Source organism: Pteronotus mesoamericanus, unplaced genomic scaffold (assembly GCF_021234165.1).
Source record: "Pteronotus mesoamericanus isolate MK-2021 breed Mesoamerican mustached bat unplaced genomic scaffold, CSHL_Meso_final contig_64, whole genome shotgun sequence".
NCBI classification, from domain to species: domain Eukaryota; kingdom Metazoa; phylum Chordata; class Mammalia; order Chiroptera; family Mormoopidae; genus Pteronotus; species Pteronotus mesoamericanus.
This window is the reverse complement of record NW_026555224.1, coordinates 2,275,229-2,297,948: the sequence shown is the minus strand read 5'-3', so window position 1 is coordinate 2,297,948 and position 22,720 is coordinate 2,275,229. Positions and strand designations below refer to the sequence as shown.

At 35.8% G+C, this 22,720-nt stretch overlaps 1 protein-coding gene across 2 annotated transcripts in view; it reads left to right on the top strand.

Annotated features, from left to right (window-relative positions):
• The window catches only part of TNRC6A (trinucleotide repeat containing adaptor 6A), a 96,516-nt gene that overhangs the window by 25,390 nt on the left and 48,406 nt on the right, over positions 1-22,720 (top strand). For both annotated transcript variants that reach the window (XM_054580883.1, XM_054580884.1), the window contains one exon: positions 7,461-7,482. In XM_054580883.1, the coding sequence (XP_054436858.1) occupies positions 7,461-7,482 (22 nt within the window). The remainder of the gene's footprint in view (positions 1-7,460; positions 7,483-22,720) is intronic.

Sequence of the window (22,720 nt, the reverse complement as noted above, 5' to 3'; positions counted from 1 at the left end):
AGCATCTGACTGTTGCATTAGGCCCTATTGATCCCTGCTTCTATGATTTAGCTGATAAGTCAGGATGTATGTGAAATGGTTAGAGAAGAGGCCTAAGGTATTGTATAATGAAACATATTTGTTTGGAATTGACCCTGTTCACCGAGGAAATTCTAAGAGGAGGATTCACTGGAATTTCTTTGAATATTGTGTTTTTTAAATACGTAATGTTGGTGTACTTTTTAGGTTACAACCTACAAATAATAACTGTAGTTGTTAAAGTTTATATTTTTCATATCCAATTTCTAAATCACCAAGTCAGTGTCTTTAATATGTGAATGATGATTTTTGTGTCATTTGGCTTCTCTCCAGATTGTAAGTGACAGCTTTTCTTATTCTCTCCCACTCCATCCCTGCCTACCTGTATGGTTCTAGTCTCTCATCTCAACCGTGTCCTACTAGAACCATCATTGGAGGCTTAAAGCTATGGGAAGTATTTTCTTATTTTGCATTGGTAGAGTATTCTGTGTGTCCCATAGACAAAGTAAGACCTAGTCCCTGAACACAACATAAAGGGAAGCTTAATACCTCTGATGTTAAATTTAGTAGGCTAGACTGCCGCTGTAAGGCTGTTTTTCAAATTCTGAATAACCAGCGTGCAACTGAATTTAAACACAACCCATTGATGAAGTGAAGACAGCTGATATTTTTATAGGCTGTTACCAAATGGCTTTTAAAAAAGAAAACAAAGTAAACTCTCAAGGTGGCACACTTAACAGCCCATATGAAAGATTGTGAGTCACAGGAGTTTTAAGACAAGTTTCGTCAAGCTTGTCGATTGTAGGAGCAAGCAGGTAATAGATATCTACATAAGCCAGGTAGGCAGGCCCATTCTATAAATGGAAAACACTAAAGAAAACTCAGTAAAGGAAAACCAATCTGCCTATTTTATGTAATCTATGTGTACTTGTAAAATATCTATATAAACGCACTAAAGGAAAAACAGTCTGCCTGTTTTATGTAATCTATGTATACTTCTTAAAAATCTATTTCATATCTGGAAAAAGACTTAAGATACTGTATGTTCCAACCCATTCATTGCATGCATAAGGAACCCATGCATTAAAATTTGTTAGGTGGCTAACTATAGTTTCATCAGGATGACAGAACTAGGAATAGATTTTCAATCTTGTAATTCCCTCATCTGGCGCTTTCCCAGAATTCAGTGCTTTCACCTTGTGATACAGAACGTTCTTAAACTTTTGCTTTATTTTTAACAATCTAAAGAAGAACTATAAAGCTGGAAATAATATATTATGGTAATTTTATAAGGCATTTAAAAGGTCTTTATGCCATGAATGCAGAAAACAGTCTCTAGTAGCCACTGTAGTCTTTTAAAGAAATTTAACCTCAGGTTATATTTTTATTTTAAATAAAAAACTAGATAGCACAACTCCTTGTATAAACAATCAGACATCAACAAGTCTCACTACAATGTTTTTATTTGATCATTTTTCTTATTTTGTCTTAAATTCATCTTTAAAGAAATATTACACAAAAATTACATGTTTTTTTTTTTTTATGTTTCAGCCCCAATACACCTCTAATGATAGAGATCAATAACTGGATGTCCTCGTTTTAAGAAAATTTTTTTCCCCAAAGTCTTTTATTTCACATCTAAGAAGCATGGCTATTTACTTACCTTCTGATTCTAAGACTTAGAAAATAATTTGACATAGCATTGGGAATATAGTTTCTGTACTTAAAGGTCAGGGAGCGGGGGGCAACAATAGTAGCAATAGGTTGTTACCATAGATTTATATCCAAGTTCTGTTTTTAGAAGAAATTTTTAGAAGGAATCTTGAGGGAATGCAGTGAGGAGAAAAAAGGAGGTTGAGAAATGGATTATTTATAGAGGGTATAATTTAGTGTAGCCTTTACTTTAAGCTTGTAATTGTAGTTCCTAGAGAGCATGAGGGAAGCAACAATACAAACTGTGATCTTTTTTTATTGAGACAGTTTTGTTACTGTGTTAAAAGCCGAAGAGACTTTTACAGGCTTTGTGGATTCCAATGTGCTAAGTTTGAGTTTAAATGAAACTTAGGTTGTAGAAAACCTCCACCTTCATTCTGTTTTGGAAATTTCAGTTTACTTTTCTTGTCTCCCAAAGACCATTTTGTTCTGAGACTAGGGATCATATTCAGCAGTCACATAGCAGAGGGTTTTTTTTTGTTTATTTGTTTGTTTGTTTTCCCAGTAAGCTAGTTGGTAATATAATCAGTCCTGGAGTGTTGCACTCACCTGGTGTGTCCCCTTAAAGGTTTGCCTCTTGTTTCAGCTTCCTACAGTCATGTGCCGCATAATGACATTTGGGTCAACAACTGACTACATATACTATAGTGGTCCCATAAGACAGTTGAAAAATTCCTATTGCCTAGTGAGGTAGTATGGTTGTAGCACAATGTCTTACACAAATACCATTGTGTTACAGTTTCCTACAGTATTTCAGTACAAGTAGCATGTGGTACATGTTTGTAGCCTAGGGAGCTATAGAGGAACAGAATTTGTCACCACCAAGTATGTCTCTTTGGCATAAGGATTATTTTAGGCTGGTTAATTTTAAGAAACAGCAGATATGGGAGAAGCTCTGAAGACCAAGTAAATATTATTCTATATAGAAGACATTTACATAATGAGGGAAATTTTCATTTTTCAGGGTGTCTTCCTCCCTGTATCAGGAAGAGGTGATGATCTTATCTCTAGAAACTCTTTATCAGTGCAGAAGGTAATGGCTTCCTTCTGCCTAACCACCATATCCTGGCTTACTGTGCTTTTCTTGGGAGCCTCCCTAACTGAATCCCGCCAACCCCAACATCTTTAGCTGAAGGTGGTATTTAAGGTTGTGGGTTCAGCTACTTTGGTGAGTTACCTAGTTTTCCTGGGTCTGTCCAGTGTATACAGGAAGTATATGTTATTAAACCTTTTTGTTTTTCTTCTGTTAATCTTTTAGTACAGGGATGTCTCAGTTAAGACCCCAGAATAGTAGAGGGAAAGTTATTTTTCCTCTCCTACAGAGCAGTAGGTTATATTGGGTTGGCCAAAAAATCCATTATGTTTTTTCCGTACAGTGGCTCCAGTAATGCTTAGGTGTCTTAACTTCATTCTAAACAATTTTGTTAGATTGTATTGTGACAGCTGTCATATCAGAATGCTTTAAAAAAAAACATCAAAATTGGGGAGTTTTTGTGCAGCCATTTTAATACTAAAGATGGGAGAAGATAAACAGCATTTTTGGTGTATTATTATTATTTTAAGAAAGGTGAACATGCAACTGAAATGCAAACAAAGATTTGTGCAGTGTACAGAGTAGGTGCTGTGGCTAATGGAATGTCTCAAAAGTGGTTTGTGAAGTTTCTTGGTACTATTGACATTTTGGCCAAATAATTCTTTGCTGTGGGGGCTGTCTTATGTATCTGAAGATGTTTAGCAGCACCTCTGGCCTCTACCCACTTAGGACCCAATGGCAGGAGATAGCTTACATACTCAAAATATCTAAATCAGTAAAGTTATTGGTGAAAATGAAAAGTATGTCTTTTATTTTAAAGGAAAAACGTAACAAACTTTTTGTCCAACCCAATACCATACAGCTTAGGTGTGTAGTAGGCTATACCATCTCTGTTGTATGTACCTCTGTGATCACACAATCCTGTCACCTCACAGCATACGCAGGGGTGGCCAACCTTTTGGTGTCTCTGGGCCAAAGTGGAAGAAGAAGAGTTGTCTTGGGCCACTCATTAAATACACAAATACTGATGAAAACTGATGAAGGAAAAAAAAAGTTTTAAGTAAATTTACAGTTTTGTGTTGAGCCTCATTCATAGCCATCCTGGGCTGCATGCAGCTTGTGGATTGCAGGGTTGGACACCCCTGTGACACAGTTCTCAGAATGGATCCACATTGTTAGACAGCACGTGATTGTATTCTTTTTTCTTTTTAAACTCACTTTTATGCAGCAGATCTGGGTTCTAGACTGGATGTCGCTTACTACAAAATCATAGAAAAGGCTCCCTGACCATTAGCTCATTTAAAACAGGTAAATTTAACTATTAATTCCATATTCTAATACCTGGCACTATCAGGACATTGTAGATGATAGAAAAAGAGAGGAAAAAAGCAAGACTTTGGGAACCGAAAGTGAGTTTGAGTTAGGTTATTTGCAAATGAGCCAAAGCACAGGCAGGTGGGGCTGATAGCAGCTGTTAGCTACTGATGATCTTTTGAATATTCTCTCTATGCCAGAGACTGTCCTAAGCATACATGTGAGTTAAATCATTTTACCCTGGCTACAACACTAGCTAGGTGTTTTTGTTCTTGCCTTCTTATAGTTGAGGACACCAAGCTTTAAAGAAGTTAAATGATTTTGACCAAGGTCACACAGTGTAAATGATGGAGTTAGGACTTAAAACCAGGCAGTCTGGCTTCAGGCTCTGACCTCTTAACCACTGAGTGTGTTTAGGGGTGGAGGAGCTGGGGCACATGGTGCAGAGCCCAACAGAAAGAAAGCACTTAGCAGGCTATGTCTGCCACCTGTTCGATGCCTTCATTAATGAATTTAGGTGATTGTGATAATTGTGAAATCATAGCTCAGGTTTGTTCATTTGTTCAGGGAAAAAAAAATGTATTCAAAGTGGAAATCATTCTGTTTCTAGACTTTCCAGGATTCTTTAATTCTGTTACACAAGAGGATCTATAGAACAATACCTCACATTTGAATAGAGTTGTGTGTTTTTCCACAAAATATATTTTTATATTTTACTTGAGCCTCATAATAGCCCTGAAAGGTAAGCAGTACAGATTTTTTTCCTTTCCTTTGAGGAATTAGGAAACTGAGATCCAGAAAGTGTAAATGACAAGGTCATTTAAAAGCAAAAAAAAAGTTGAAGTTAATTTTAATATATTCTATATAACCCAATATAGAACCAAAATGTTTCTATTTTAATATCTAATCAGTATAAAATATTGCTATTTCCCTTCCTTTTTTAATACTAAATAATAGAAATCTGCTATGTATTTTATAGATATCAATTTGCACTAGCTATTTTTCAGTGGTCAGCAGCCACATTTAAATAGTGGCTACCATTGAACAGTGCAGACATTCTTAAATAGTTTGAGTAATATACTAGATCCTGGACCAACCCACAAAAACCTACTTTAATGAAATGGAACTCTATCAGTTCTATTTCTCCTAGTTATTTAGGAACTCCTGGATTCTGTTACATATATTCCTGTATTAATTGGTGTTCTGATGAGTATATACCTTTGCCCATCTCTTTGGTGTCTCTTTGGTGCCATTCTCTATAGATGACAGCAAACTGGATGAGACTAATCTTTTTTCTAAAGCAATGTGAAGTTTTTTCAGAGAAGTTGCAAAGTAGGAATCTAGTAATGTGGTCATGGTTCTATGTACTGTAACTTAGTTTTCTTTGGAAGTAAACTGGAAGAGACCATAGAATTTTTAAAAAAAGATTTCAACTTGTAAAGTAATTTTTATGCTTAACGTTTTGGCTTCAGAAAGTTATGTATGTTGTTGTTTGATGTGACACCTCTAATAGTTCAAAGTATTTATACTAGGGGGGACCCAAAAAAGCTGAAATTTATAAAAATTGTGTATTTATTCTTACATGCTTAAACTTAAGTTACCTTTGAACTATACTCCATTTGATGCAGTAAACCTATCAAGATTTTTTTCCCACTGCTCCAAACAGTTTTTGAACTCACTGATTTTGATGCCTTTTAGCACTTCTGCCTTGTTTGTTTGCTTGTTTGTTTCACCTCTCCCACATAAGGAAGACGTTTCACTTTGAGGACTTTTTTTCTCCCGGGAAACAAAAAACGTTGCTTAGGGCAAAATCTGGTGAATAGAGAGAGTGGAGCATAGGTGTCATGCCGTTTTTTGGTCAAAAACTGAACACTCAGTACGGTGTGGGCAGGTGTACTCAGTAATCACCCATCCTGAAATGGGGAAACACATTCTAGTCTTCAGAAAAAATTCACTGAAGCCAAACGCAGCCTCACACAACACCACCAGTGAGCACACTGATACAGATGGGTGCCTAGAACACTCACCTAGTGGGAGAAGCATGTACTACAAGGGACATGCCCTCCAGAAGATAATTCCAGGTGTGTTTGAGTTTTTTTTGGGTCCCCTCTCGTATATCACGTTCTATCTAATAAGATTGTTTCACTACTATTAGATTTTAAAAACAGTTTCTCCAGAAGTAAATGAAGTGTTTCAAGCTAAGTTGACTGGTCTTTTGCCATTGTCCTTCCATCAATTTTTTAAAAACTTGCCACATAAAAGATGGACCTCCATTATTTAACATATCGCTAATACTTTAAAACTTGGTAAAGCACTTCAGTGTCTGGACTGACTGTGGCTCTCCGGGGAAAGATTGCTTGGTGTACATTCAATATTAGGGTAATTGCCATATAGTTCTTTACCATATAGCTCTATAATGATATAATTAAAAATTGGTATTTTTGGTAACAATAATTTTGTATGACTAAACAAAGTGAATTACATGTCAGGCAGTTAAAGAAATGCTTTATCTTCATTTAGAAACAATTCCTGGTTACCAAATACAATTATTCAGTCTTTCTTCAACTCCCTGCCTGTCTTTGTATCTTTTATTCATAGAACTCCCATACAGTTCATCTTAATCAAAAAGTTGGTTTTTGCTGTAACCTCTGTCTATAATCAGTCCCTCTTCTTGAGGCCCCATGAGGCAGCTCTACTGGTCCTAACCCCCTCTCCCTGTTGTGGCACGGACGGTGGAAGTAGGGGCAGGCATGGAAAGCAGGGCTCATGTCCATGTGAGTTTACCTTCTGAGCATGGTAATTTTGATGAACTGTCAAATGTGTCAGAAGTTACATATGTTTGATAATGTTTCCCAATTAAAAAAAAAAAACTTAAAAGTTAACTGCGTTTCACTCTAATAGCAGTCTAATTATTACTGATTTGGCTGAAGTGGTTATCTGCAGCTCTTCTTCCAGAAAACTTAATTTATCTTTCATCATTTGAAACAGGAACTTTTGAAGCCATTTAAACATGTGCAAAACTCATTAGATCCAATAATGGAAAGATGACAATTATACACAAATAATTTAAAAACTAAATGATGAGAAAGTGTAGTCCCATTTTTTTTTATTGTACATTGTCATACAGTGTCTTTGCCTTGTGTCTATACAAGCATTTTTAAAAACTTATTACTAAATGTTGTATTAGGGACAACTGGGCACATCTATGGGAAAAGCATGCTTTTTTGCATATCTTTTCCTATGTAGTTCATCTAAATGACAAATTCCTTATTTAATAAAAGTGTGTATGTCTTATATGATAGTAATCTATGAGCATTTATCATAACCCATTTCTTTCAGTTTCATATTTACATTGTTTTTTGTTTGTTTGTTTTTATTTTAGGCCACTGAACAAAAAATCAAAGGTACGTTGTTTAAAGCTATTTTTTTATTATTTTTTTTTTCATTAAAGCAAGGTTGTTGATATGCATTTTTTATTTGCCTCTAGGGTGGGAGAGAAATGAGAATAAAAGAATCAGAGGGGTGGAGAGACTTCTTCAGTGACATTACATTGGAGTCAGCCTTTGGGGTTCATGCTCTTACCATGGTGGATATTACACTTTTAGAATATACTGCCTAAAAACCTATTTTACAACTGTCTCTGAAGAGGAACACCACTTCTTAACAAACTCCCTTGACTTAAGTGTTTGAGCATAGGTACCTTTCCTTCAGTCTTCCATCAAAAGTCTTATCTGGTGCTACCTCTAGGACTCACCCCATTCCTTGCTTTATTCCTTGTTCTCTGCATACTGTTGTCCCCAACTCTTCCTGTAGGCAGACAGTGACAACCAGTCTATATTATCACTGAAGATAGTAGATTGCTAACCTTATTACCAGGTTGAACAGCACCCAGTATATAGCAAGCAAAAGACGTCAGGGAGGTAAGGTAGGAGAAACTGAATTCCTCTCAGATCCTAAATCAGGAATTATTCACCCTTCCAGGAGTTGACTACCTGGTAGTGAAACAGGTAGGGCTCTCAGGTGCTGAATTGTTAGGCCTAAAGATTCTGAATTTTCACTTTGGGCTGTATCAAAAGCACAATATCTGCCCTTGGTTGATATATGCAGTCAATAGTGCTTATTTTAATTTGAGGTCAGCATTGGCGAAGGTAACAATTGTATAAAAGTGACCAAGAAGAGTTGTAGCTTATGTTTTACTGGAGAAAATAGCAATAGAAGGACATACCCATACAGAATAATGTGATATGATTTAATTAAAGTAAAAATGCCTATGTTTCCTGAAGGCTAGAGGGGTGATAATTAGTTTAACACAGGGAGTTAAAGAAGGCCTCTTGAGGAAAACCTTGAGATTATGAATCTTAAATGATGAAACAGCTAGTCCAAAAAAAAAAAAAAAAAAGAATGAAATGGCAGAGGGATCAGCATGGTGAAGGCAGAGAGACAGGAAATAATATGTTACACGCAGTGGTGGAATTTCTAGAACATTAAATACTCATTGATAAGTGGAAGGGTAGAGGTCAGGTCAAAGAAAGCCTCATATCCTGTATGTACTAAGAAGGTGGGACTTTTATAGGCATTTAGGAGCCACTGAAGAGTGTAGGTAGAGGAGTGATATGGGTTGTTTTTTTGTCCCTTTTTAAAAAGTATCAATCACTATATGGAAAGTGTTGGCTGAAAGATGAAACTGAGAAAAGTAAGGCATTATGAGGTGGACAAGAAGAGGGAATATTTAGAGTGACTATAGAGATGTTGGGGGAGGTGGCAGAATACAGGCCTGGAGGTAGGCAGACTGTGGAGGACTTGTGCTGTTTAGAGAGTGGAGAGCCAGCAAATGTTTCTTCATTTATAGGTCACAGTTATAAGCTGTGCTTTAGGAACATTTCTTTGTCAGCAGTGGGCAGGAAGTAGTACCAGAGAGGTTAGAGTAGAGAGGGTAATGAAGATTTGAGCTGAGTATACAGAAGTCAGTTCAAAATGCATTAATGTTGCTTTTACTCACTTCATCCTTTGGTGGCAGCTCTGTTCATAATTGGTCATGTAAAGATAGAAGATAGATGACAAATGTGTGAGGCATAATCAACAATTGGTAAGATTAGAAGAGGGATTGCAAGTCATATATATGCATTTCAACTTGGATGTCTAAGAATGTTTCAGGGATGTGGAATGACGTTTGGAAGTACGTTGTCACAATAATTTAGTAGGAACATGAGCAAGTTTTCTTAAAACTCCGCTTTCCTCACATCACTCCCATATATAGGAATGTTAAGTTGTCCCTTGCTTTATGCTTCAAGACCAGATTCCTCTGGTTGGCTCCCAAGATCTAACCAGCCTTTTTCCGTCACTCCCTTATACTTTTCAAAGAGTCTTCTCTCTTCATGTTCACTTCTGTTTCTGTTTGTTTGTTTGTTTGTTTGTGTTTGTTCGTTTTTAATTCAGCTTATCAGCCAAAGATTGCTTTCAGCATTTCTAACCCTCTCAGAGCTTGTCTTCAGATGGATCGCCCCAACTGCCATTGACCCTGTCCTCTGATTTCTTAGGATGTGATGATGTGTCTTAACTTTGAGGCACTTAATTTTATTCTGTTACAGAGTTTTGACTGAGAATCCCGTGGATATTTGTTTCTCCAACATGACCTTTGAGTACCTGTTGTTTATATCCTTTCCAAAAATATTGTCCTTTAAGATCCATACATAAATATGAAGAATATAGTCTTCTGAGACTATAAGGCTGAATATACAAAAATCACTTCAAAAAGCCTTATGTTTTGCCAGTTCTTCCACTCATTTCATTCTTACTTTGGTGGTATGGCAGCTCCCTTCATAAATGGTCATGTTTGTTCCGGTTCATGAAAGCATATTGCTTACCTTTGTGCTGTGTCTGTGTGGTGCTTGTGGTTTGGGTTAACAGGAGTTAGAGATTATCAGCTGATGACTTGGAACAGGTTTGGCCCACAGTTGATTATGTTAATTAAGCTCTGTATTTTGGAATAATGTATGATTTACAGAAAAGTTGAAAAGATAACCACAGAGAGTTTCCTATATGTACCTCACCCAGTTTTTCCATTATTAATATCTTACATTTCTGTGGCACATTTTTTCAAAACTAAGAAGCTAACAATGATACTAACTGAACTCCAGACTTTATTTAGATTTCACCATCTCTTCCATTAGCATCTTTTTGTTGTAGGATCTAAATCGCAAGATACATGATGCATTTATTTGTCATATCTTCCAGTCTCCTCTGGTCTCTACACAGTATTTTCATTATTGTTATCCTTTAAATTTTTGATTGCCAGCATTTAAAAATCAGGAGAGCCCACCTAATCCAAAATTGCAGTTTCTCTTGTAATTTGTATTGTTTAACAACTTTTTTGTCTTTCCATATTAGAGATATGTATGAAGCCCAAGTTTAGTTACATGTGGGTATCAAGTCCTTGGAATGTGTCTGAATAGCAGAATTTTAAATTTATTGAGCCCCATAGTTCTTAGAGCCTTCTTGATTGTTGAGAGTCAAGATTTTAGTGCTCAAACTGAGAATAACTAGTTAGGCTGAAACACCCCGTGGAATTCTGTGTTAATGAGCTGTTTCTAAGGCTGCTCCTATTTCTGGTTAAATAACGCCCACTGATATTACTGCCACTCAGTGGTACAACTGTTTATATGAAAGCTTGGGTTTTTGTAAAGTGTCATAAATTATATTCTTGATCTCTTATGTGCAGGTGATTAGATGTTTATTTCTTGGTGCACAATTCACCTAATAAAAAAGTGGTGTAGTATAATGAGTGGCAATGACATTTTTGAAGGTTTTATTCTTGCCTTGTGGCTTGAACTTTGCAAACTGTTAAGAGCATGAATAGTTTGAATATTTGAAATATTTTTTTTTAATGTATTTCATTGAAACAGCAGGGAGTAAAGTGCTGAAAAATAAACTGTGAGGTTTAGGAATAGGTGGATAAATTTTAAGATACCCTGTGGCCTATATGTAATGTAAAATCAGGGAAGGAGTTCATGTCCCGTCTTCAAAATGTCCTTGGAAACTTGGTTAAGAATAAAGGTTGTTTTTTAAAAACAGCTTTTTAGCTCTGTCACTGGCTTGTTTTAGAAGCATGTTGATTGCACATTCCTTGGAAAAGAATTTGCCTTGATAATTTTTGACAGGTAATATTTATTTCCCTGTCTGTCTTTCTATGTATCTATTTATCATTCCAGTACATTCTTCAGGTGATTTCATAAGCAAGCTATATTCCAGAGACTAACAAACCCCTCACTCTGGCTGGTGTGGCACAGTGGATTGATCACCAGCCGGTGAACTAAAGGGTCTCTAGTTTTTTTTCCCAGTTAGGGCACATGCCTGCGTTGCAGGCGAGGTCCCTGGTTGGGGGCCAAGAGGCAACCACACATTGTTGTTTTTCCCCCTCCCTTTCCCTTTCTCTAAAAAATAAATAAATAAAATCTTAAAAAACAAAAGCAGGAATAGAGAAAACCTAAGATTTTTTTGTGTTCTGGTAGTCACATAGGAAAGCATAGTTTATTACTGCTGTTCTTGTTCTGGATTAAAAACTCATGAAAATTGAATCAACATTCAAAACATTTGTGTTCCTGTCACAGTTGGAAAACATCTTTTTTTTTAATCAAACACAATTTCATTGCTTAAATCCATTCATCTAGAGAGTGATCAAAATGCTACAGAACTATGAAATCAGCTCCATGTTAAATCATATTGGAGACATCCTGACAGCTAACTGCATACTTACTGTGTGCCTTGCACTATACGTTATATATGCCATTTAATCAAGGAAAATATTCTCAGTATTACTAAAACCAAATGCCGTACACAGTGATCCAGAGCAACTACTGGAGCAGGGTCCTAAAACTGAAATGCCCTAGGAGTAACCCTTTTTATTGAATTTGGGGAAATGTTTGGGACCCAGGGGAAGGACCGTGGCAGCAGGCTGGGAACTCTTGAGATGTTATGCAGTTGATACTCAAAAACTAATGTGCGAGTGGGGCTTTATCATTGTGTACTAGCACAGTATATGTCTGCATTTAATCCCTTCAGCAGCCCCCTGGAAGTAGATAGTATTACTATTTATTGGTAAAGTTGAGGCCAAGAAAAAGTTAAGTCACTAACTTGACTGGGCTGTACTGTTTCTTTTTCTTTGAAAACAACCCTGTAGTTTTATGAAAGGCAAAAATAGGAAGGTTACACCATTGCCCATGCTTAAATAATCAATGAATAAACTGAACAATGTGTCCTTTAAAAATATTTCTGAAAGATCATTGTTTTTATAGTATTTCCCTTCTGATTGAGCACAAAAAAATAAAATTGTATCACCAGCATAATTTTATGAACCAGGCAGGATTTGACTACTTTGCCATGTGTGAAGTGGTTGGCTGAATTTCAGGCATCATTAGAGAAAGCGTTTAAATTGTTTCTTAGATCTTTGAATATTAACGAAAAAGAATAGGAGTTTTGAGGACCAAGCAAAAAGCTTATTCTAAAAGCTTTCTCCGTCCTTAAGACCCCGCCTCTAAAAATTGACGCCATATAGAGCAAAAAAACCTGACTGCTAGTTAAGTGTGAAATCTTTGCTCTAACCGTTCAAGGAAGATATAAAGAAACTTTTGATGAAAAAAAAATCACATGGCCTCAGTTTCATGCATTCTTTAGAAAGGTAGGAAAGCACGTGTGCCGTGGCTGGTGTGGCTAAGTTGGTTGGAGTGTTGGCCTGTAATCTTTAAAGGGTTGAGGGTTTGATTCCCGGTCAGGACACATGCCTAGGTTACAGGTTCGTTCCCTGGCCTGAGTATGGGCACATAGGATCGCTGGCCTGGGTGCATATAGGAGGCAATCAGTCGATGCTTCTTTGTTGAGTTGATGTTTCTCTCCCTTCCTCTCTCTCTGAAAGCAATGACAAAGTATCCTCTGATGATGATTAAAAAAAAAAAGAAAACACCTTCTGATGGGCTTGAGCAATAGTCCCTTTCTAGATATTTATTGACTGATAAATTTGATAAAGTTATAGGACATACTGGAATACTGTTGGAATACTACTGAAATGACTCCATTGGAGTTCAAAGAAGAAAAGTGTTTAATTTGCCCCCCTCTTATTAATAAAAAATGTACTTCTTTACTTACTTTCTACTTTAGTAGTCACTGCCAGTATCAGCCGTGTTTTACAATTTCATGAGGTCATCTTGAGAAACAATGAAAAATAATTGTGTAATAATACATTATCCCAAACTTAGGATTCATAATGTACCATTATTTTGTTCATTTACTATTTATGAAGTATTTATTGTGTGCTGACCCCGTTTCATGCACACTTGTGCACAAACAAAACAAACCCAAGTCCTTGTCCCCACTGCCCTTCCATTCCCACCTTTGTTTTAGTTTAGTAAATACATGTACCTGTGATCTCAGCTTATCACTCCATTTTTCTCCACAAAGTCTTAAGTTTCTTAATCACAAAGCCTCTCACAGTGAGGAAATTCAGGAACTTGGGTGGCTTGACAAAGGATTACTGTACTATATAGATTTTCAGAGGAGGTAACTGAGATCTAGATGGTTGTGACTTGGAGCGCATTGCCTAACCTTGTTCACATAATGGCACATGTAGAAAATAGTGTTTGTGAGGCTGTTAGAGTATGAGGAATAGTTTTAAATTATTGTTTAAAACTCGATGTAGGGATTAAAGAGCTCACAGTTGTTGGAGGCTTGTGGGAGCATCCTGGGGCTGTGTCCTGAGTCCTGGGAGTCTGCGTTGGCCACAGTAAGTCTTCAGTTTCAAAGAGAAAAAGGCAGGAGTCTTCTAGTTTAAATAGTGGAGTAGAAAGCAGGATGGAATAACAAGAGTAGCTTTATCAGTTATAGCCAGGTAAGAGAAAGCTCAAAACTAGGAAAAAACACTGCATATATTATAGTTTGCACTTTCATTCATTTAGTTCTAACAAGAATAGTAGTTGTGCCTCAGAATGCCTCCTGAGAGCTGTCAGTTAGTGCTGCATCCTTAGCAAAAAATGTGCCTGTTAAAACAGTACAGTTGTCACCTTTATTTATGGGGGATAGGGGAGCTTTTTCAAGACCCCCAGTGGATGCTTGAAACCACAGATAGCACTGAACCCTATATACAACGTCTATCCAGAAGGTATCCAACCATGTAATACGAAAAATAGAGACATTTACTGAAGAAGATAGAAGAAACATTGTACATAGGACAATAGTGCCTTAGTCCCCTTCATAGTAGGCACCTTGGAACCTCACACAGCTCTCCCAGTTGCCATCAATTGCCCTGTCAATATTTACCTCAATCTCATCAGCGGTCTGAAATCTCTTCCCTTTCAAAGGTAATTTTAGTTTTGGGAAAAGCTAGATGTCTTAGGGCACCAAACCTGGGCGGTATCAGGGCTGAGTCATTTGGTTGATTTAATGTTTCGACAAAAAACTCTGCATGAGACATGGCTCATGAGGGGGCATGTTGTCGTGATGAAGCTGCCAATCACCAGTTGCCCATAGCTGCGGCCTTCTCAATCATATCAGTAGTTTCCACAGAGGAATGTTGAAGCTTAATGTGAAATTTGATGCAGATTTGTTATTTTACTCATTCAGTCATTTTGAATGTGACGGCCACAAGGTGCACATGGTCACTCAGTGGCATCTACTGCCCCTACAGATAGTGAAGTCGTAGTCTTTCACACATGCACATTCCAATCCACTCCCCTTTGCTGCAGGTTACGTCAGTGTTGTGCAAGCCATTCTCATTATATTAACAGTGGGTGGGCTTTTTCTCGACAGACCTCAAATACTGTTTGTTCCTATACATATGTATTTGTGATAAAGTTTAATTTATAAATTAGACACAGAGATTAACAGCAATAACAGAACAATTGTAACAGTATACTATAGTAAAAGTTAGGTGAAATATGGTTTCTCTCAAAGTATCTTATTTCACTATATTCATGCTTCTTGGAATGATGTGAGATGATACAATACCTGCATGATGAGAAGTGCGGTACTCACAACCACGTGCAATTTAAAAGTTAGTTTTTTTAATTTCTTATGTAATGTTATAAGGACCATGGTTGATTGCAGGTAACTAAAACCACAAAAAAAAAAACCTGCAGATAAGGTGGCCAGGAGAAGGAGACTACTGTACTTAAAAGGCAGCATTTGGTCAGAAGGCAGAAGCATTGAATTATCTACTAAAGATAATCCTGGAATTTTAGCGCAAACTCTGCATAGTAGTTAACAGTCCAGGCTTCTGAGTCAGACTTGAATTTGAATATTGTCTTTGTAGTTCTTATTTCTATGATTTGCGCAAAAGTTCCTTAACCTCTTGGCCTCACTTTGACTTTGTTAAAAGGAGATAATCTAGGCCATTAATGGGAATGAAGTAACACAGAACATAAATCACAGGACCCACAGGGTAGTGGATGCTAAGTATGCAATAGATCTAATCTTACAGATACTAAGTGACTTTGTATCATAGTGACTGAGCCGTATAATTAGTCATTCCCATATTCTTAGCGAGTTTAATTTTGTTCTTACAAGTAAGATGAAAATTTGTACTAGAAGGAACATTGGGTTGATGGTCAGATTTGGTATTACATTTCAGCTCTGCCATTTACTAGATGTTTGATCATGGATAGACTTCTTCTGAGCCTTAGCTCTCTCATCTGTAAAATGGAAATGATATTTCAGATTTATGGAATCATGAATGAGGATAAAGAGATACTAGTTGTATTGTCTGACATTCAGCTGATATTGGTACAATTTCTCCCACTATGATTTGCAGTATCTGAGAAAACTTTCAGCCCCTTGAAACAACATACCAGAAGTTTTCCCAGTTGTTTCATAGTTTCTCCTCACCCAGACAATGGTTTGCTTTTTCCTCTCATTAAAGCAGAACGCTTTCTAGCATGGGTGAATCACAGTGCAGTGTCTCTGCCATAATGTGAGGAGTAGGCCTTATAACACGAGAATAGGATATATCATCTTTATGAATTTGGTAGGCCAAAAGTATTATCCTATTGCTTCGATTTATATCTGTTTTATTTATTGGTAAATGGAATATTATATGTTTAATTATTTGTACTTTTTATTTGAATTACCCATTCTTGTTCTTTACCCATTTACACCTTGGGCCTAGAGTTTTTGTTAATCAGTTTATGTGAGTTTCTTGTATAAGAAGTTTATTAGCATTGCATCTGATGTATTTGGTGCAATTATTTTCAACACTATGGACTATGTTATATGTCTGAATTTGTTCTGAGGATGAGATACTGGGTAGAAATATCTAACTTTTGCTCAATACGAGACACCATAAGGAATACATAAACAGAAGATGCAAGAATAAGTTCAGAAGAAGTAAAGCAGAATTAAATGTTACAGGCTTAGCTTGAACTCCAGTCCTGAGCTCTAGTGACTCTGTTGAATGCTTCCCTGTGTGAGGCTTAACAACCTTAACCAAAACAGCCCCTCATTTTCTTTAGTTAGGGAAAACAGTGGAAGGGAGAGAATGCATCCCTTTAACTTGTTCCAAAGCACAAATATTTTTCAGTTTGTCTTTCACTTTGAAATAAATACACACACTGCCCTTGGAAAAAATAAAATATACAGCATAATTTTATTTTGCCAAACTTAATTAAAAAAAATTTTTTTTTGACTTATGCTAAAAAAAACCCCTACCCTTTTTCCAGATTTAGAAGAATTTTTGCCTGCTTTCTAAAACTTAAAAATTTAAGCATTTTATAGTATTAGTTAATTTAGCTAAACCTTTTTTTTAATATTTGGGACTTTTTCTATTAAAAATCAATTAACCATCTGTATTTGCTAATAATTTGTATCTTCAGTGCTTTATGACGGTGTAACTTTTGTAACCCTTCTTAAAACATTTTTTTTTTTAATTTTTAAAAGTTTGAGACTTTTTTTCCTTGTCCTGCTACAAACTTCTAGTTGATTGTTAGGTCTTATCAGAAGCTCTTTACATGATACTGTAGAATCTACTAGAAAAATTTTCCAAATTTACTCAAACATAAGAACCACATGGTGCATTTGTTTTAAAAAATACAGATTCTGATTTAACAAGTCTGTGAGGCTATAGAATCTATTTTGTTAACAAGTGCCCCATAGCAATTCTGATTAAGTAAACTTGGGGTTCATTTCTAGAATTGTAAGTTATGAAACAGAGATTTAAGGGCAGTCTGACTTTTTTTTCTTTTAAAGCATGTGCCTCTGTCTGAAAAATACATTTTTCATTATCCCACATTTCTGAATCTCACATGTTTGGACAAGATTTAATGGGCAGGTTAGCTATATTGTGAGTATTGTACAGTATCCTCAAGCTCTTTAAAGAAGTTCTGTATTTTAGAACAGATATTCCTTGCTCAGATATTTCATTGAAGAGAAGAATTTGTTAATTGGTTTCATCCTGAATTTCATTAATGAAGCTCAGGGAAATAGCTTACTCAGTGATGTAAGCCTGGAGGGTTATAGTGAGACAAATTGGCTGTGTCTCTGTGTTAGGAATTTCAGGTGGAGGTGTCTGGGTAGGAGAGAGAACATTTCTCTAGGATTTGTGAAGTGAATTAAAGTTAAATAAGTTCAATTTAATACTTATTTTAAATTTGATATCTAATTTTGAACTGATTATTCGTGGTATCTTGCTCTTTGGTGTTTTTCCTTACTTAGGAATTTTTAACAGAAATGTTAAAATTTGCTTGTACATGTACAAAATAGAAAGACAGTCATTTCTCAGTGTCCTCAGGGCATTTTCCAGGACCCTCTCAGATACAAAGTTGATGGATCGTCAAGTCTTAGATAAAATGATATAATACGTGCATGTAATCTATATACATCCTTCCATATAACTTTATTTTTTATATTTTCACATAAAAGTTTTTAGTTTATTAACCCTCTCATGAAAAATCTGTACAGTCATGGCAGATAAAGTCACTGAAGAATCTTTACTCCTTTTTGCCAGCACCAACACGGACCTTTGCAGTCTCCCTGACTATCTTCACTATGTTTTCACATTTTCGCTATTTTCCTAAAGTGTTTTTCTTCTTATGTCAGCCATGTTTTGGTTCTTTCTTCTTTGTATCGATCATCCCAAAAAGCCAGTTGTCTGGCCATCCCAAAATGGGTTCTGATTCCAAATACAAAGATGACATCTGGTGTGATCTTGAACATTTTGCTAATTTTCCCTGAATTTCTGTCTTAGGTACTGCAGCCTACACATGAAGGATGTTGATGGCTGTTTGTTTATGCTGAAGTAATTGGTTGGTCATGAACTTCCTGGTCTGGGTCATATACAATGGCAGCCAATCCTGGAGTAGCCAGGGAGGAAAATAGCCCTCCTGTAGACTTTAAATCATGTCTAAATAACTTGTAATACAGAATACAGAATAAATACTGTGTAAATAGTTTTACTCTGTTGTTTAGGGAATAGTGACAAGAAAAAAAGTTCAGTACAGACATAGCTATCATAGGCCCAATTTTTAATGTTGCTAACACATCAGCAACATAATTTGTTTGACTCTGTGCATGTGGAACCCAAGGATATGGAGGGTTGACTTTACAGTTTGTTGTATTTCCTATTAGCTTTTAAGTCTTATTTTAAGTTTTCAAAAAGCCATTTAGTTTAGCCTACTTCCTAAGGATTAGCAGAAGTTAATGAATTGGAAAGCATGTAGGTATTTTTCAGGTTGACTAGTGACACTTAAAACTGCAGCCATTTATCCACAATGATAATTCTCCGTTGCATCTGTGTGTCAACCTGAAAGCCAGACTTCCCCCTCTGTGCCTTTCAGCATTCCAGGAATTATTGAAGTTAGTACAGGACAGGGAATAAATACTATACAGGGGAAGTACAATATATAAATCATCCACTATGCTGTTGATGAGTAAGGAGAGAATTTTTACAGTAGTATAGTGTTTGGCCCCATTTAAGATAAATTATACTTATAAGCTAATTTTAATTGAATAGAACTGCTCTTTGCATGTTCAACCAGCTGGCTTCCTTCTGCTCCTGCCCATCTTAAAATACAAAGAGACAGAATTTAAGTTAGTAGGCTTCAAATACATGCAGGTTGGCAAGCAGTACTTCATAGCAGTAAAATGACACTGCCTTTTCTCCATTTTCTAATGAAGGCCACAGAATAGGAAGGCAGCAGAAGTTGGAAACACCATTCTTTGGAATTTCATGGTATAGAGCATTTTCTAATGTACTTTGAAGTTTTCCTCAGGTCTGTGCTGTTTGAAAATATGTCCCAGTGATATGTGGCATATGTGATAATGCTGCTGCTACTCCTTAGGAAAGCTGGAAAAACTGACTTCACCCATACTCATTTGCTCCTCTTCTCACCCTGAGGTAGATTCTTTAAAGGAAGTATTATGGAAAACTACCTTATTTTAGTGCAGCAGCTAGAATAATTGGTTTGAGAGTTTAGGCTTAAAGAGGTTGTAAGTACATTTTAGAAATATCAGTACTAGAGAAGAAAGATAAATATTATATGTGGCATTGCCTGATTAACAGTTAAAATTTAAGTATACTAGTTTGTTACTTGTTAACTTTTCTTCTAATTTTATTTTTGGGTGGCCCTTAAGAGCATAAAATAACTCCCTATAATAAAGATTTTAAAGACTATTTATAGGTTACACTTGTTTTTAAAAATAGCATTTGAACAGTTATAAAGACTTAAAAATTAAACATTTGGTGTTTAACTTAATTATCTAACAATATAAAAATTTTGCCTTTATCTTGTTTATTATGCCTAATCTCATTTGTTTGAGAAAGGAAATTTTTTCTTAATAAAAATCAAAGATACTGAGGCAAATCTTACAATGTTGCTCTTAGAATAACATTTTATGAGTAGCTTTCATTGGTACATACTATCTTGTCTTCCAACAGCTTAATTGATCGTTTTGTTTTTCCTGTATAATGATACCTATTGAGATTGAAAATAGAAATTCTAGGTGAATTTAAAGTTTGTCAAAAGAAATCTTAAAAAGCACTCTAGTCTATGAATGCTTCTTAAGTAATACTTGTAGCTAGTAAAAATTTAACTGTTTCAGTCCTTTTAAAAATTCAAATGCAAATCTATATATTTTTAAGGTCAGTTTAACACAATTCTGTTCAAGCGTAATCATGTCTTAACATGGCATTGTATATACTATGCCTATTTATGCAACTAATTTAGAAGATTTAGCCTTGTAAAGTCTACAAGCTAAATTGTAGTCTACAAGGATAAGAATAAAGGAAGGGCTTGAAGTATGAAGTTTTGGTGATTGATGTTTTGAGGACTTCGCAAGTAATCAAAGATAATTGATGGCTGGTTCATATTTAAACTCTCGTTTCTATTAAACTTAGGCAAAGAGAAGTTTATTTATTTCCTGAAATAAACTTATTAAAAATCTTACTTTAAAGAGTTAGAAAAGTATTAATTTAAAATAATTACAGTTATTAAGAGTAAAAAACAAAATTTGCTTTTACAAATTTAGAACCTGGTATATTTAGAATTTTGGATATTAAATAGGCTCTAGTATTACTTGAACATAAGACAATTATTATGGATTTTTTTCAGTTGATAAACTTTTTAAGAACATTTTTAGGTTTATAGGATAGGATATTTTTACATAAGAAGTCAGAAAATGCATAAATGTAGCAAAAATTAGGAAAATTAATAATTTAATTGTAATATTGATTCACTGTTTCACAAAGTGCAAAGTCTGATTTGGAGCACAATTTAGGAAAATGTTGGTTTAAACTCTGAGTAATGTTTTCATTCTTAAAAACTAAAAAGTTGTTTATTTCTGGGTTAATTCAAATTTTGCTCATCTCTTTTAAACTCTGCAAAAGGCAAGTTAAATCACAGTATGGCAAGAAAAATGTAAAATAAAAGATTTTACTGGATCTTTGTGTATTTTTTACTAGTTGAATGAAATTCCTGAAATGTCTGATATTATAGACAGTATAGTGTTGTGGTTATTTAGCGTATCTCTCCACGTTAATGATCCCATTGACAGAACTTGCTTTCTCCTGACTGGCTATTTTAGAGCAGAGATTTGTTATTCAGCCTACTAACTACCTACTGTTATTGCCTTACCCTTTCTACTTCTAACATCTTCCTCACTCTCATTTATTGGTTCTTGGTTATTCCGCTTCTTGAATGCTAGTGTTCTACAATGTTTCTTCCTCAATATTGTTCTGTATTGTTCTTTGGATTCAGTCACCTCATATATTCTTAACCTTTTTCATTCATCCAGTAGTTTTGCAGCATTTGCTGTGCTTAGGATTGGAAATGCCTGCAATAAAGGGAACGAGAAATAAGAAACTAGCATTTAGTAGATAGAAATATGTGCAGTTTAAGGGATGCATAAGAGTTTTATGGGAGTTGAAGAATCATACAATGCTGCTCAGATTAGCTGAATCAGGGAGCTGGGTGATGAGTTGATTCCTAGGAAAGCTGGATAATAAGATTTGCAAGAAAGGTATCAGGGCATTTTAGGCAAAAGGAGTATTATAAAAAGAGCATGATAACCTTTTAGAGAATTGCAGACGTTTGGTGTGGATGAGAAGGAGGTGTAGTAATGGATGTAGCAGGAAATGAATGTGGAAAAGTGGTAGATAGCAGCCATGCTAAGGACTTGAGATTAATTCTGAAAGTCCTTCTAAGATAGAGATAACTTGGGGCTGAGAGATGGTAAATATGGGGAAAGGTGAAAGTGTGTGTGTGGGTGGGGCTCAAGCATTGAGCCAGGGAGACCAGTTAGGTTTTTGCAAGAGTAAATTGTTTTGGGCTTAAGTCACAGCAGTGCCATTGGAGATAGAAGCATGCATTTGAATTATCTCGAGGAGGTATCTACTGAACCTGTTGACTGACTAGGTCTAGTAGGGTAGAGAGAATTGAAGAAAGGTATCTCTGCTTGAGTAACAAGATAAATAGTGAGGCTGTATACCAAAATAAATAACTTCTCTCCTACCCCTCTGGCAATTTTGACATACTCTTGCCTTTATTTCTTTTCCTCCGTTCACTACACAATCCTTTCCTTTAGGTCTTGCTGTTTCTTCTCATTTACAATGCTTGTATCAGGTTGGCCAAAAAGTCCATGTGGTTTCTTCTGTAAAATAAAAGACACATTTTTCATTTTCACCAATAACTTTATTGATTTGGATATTTTGAGTATGTCAGCTATTTCCCACCATTGACTTTTAGTGGGTAGAGGCCAGGGGTGCTGCTAAACATCTTCTGATATATAACACAACCCCACAGCAAAGAATTATTTGGCCAGAATGTCAAGTAGTACCAAGAAACTTTGCAAACCACTTTTGACACATTTGATTAGCCATCACCTTCTTCATACACTGCACAATCTTTGTCAGTGAATGTCAGTTGCATTTTTACTTTTCTTTAAGAAAGCATCATATGCCAAAAATGTGTGTAACTCCTTTCATCTTCAATATTTAAATGGCTGCACAAAAATTCACCAATTTTGATGCATTTTTTTAAAATACACTAACGGAATTGTTTCAAATGAAGTTAAAGACAACTAAGCACCACTAGCGCCATTGTATGGGGGAAAACATGTAACAGACTTTTTGGCCAACCCAGTAACTTCTTTTCTACCTGTATGCTGAATCCT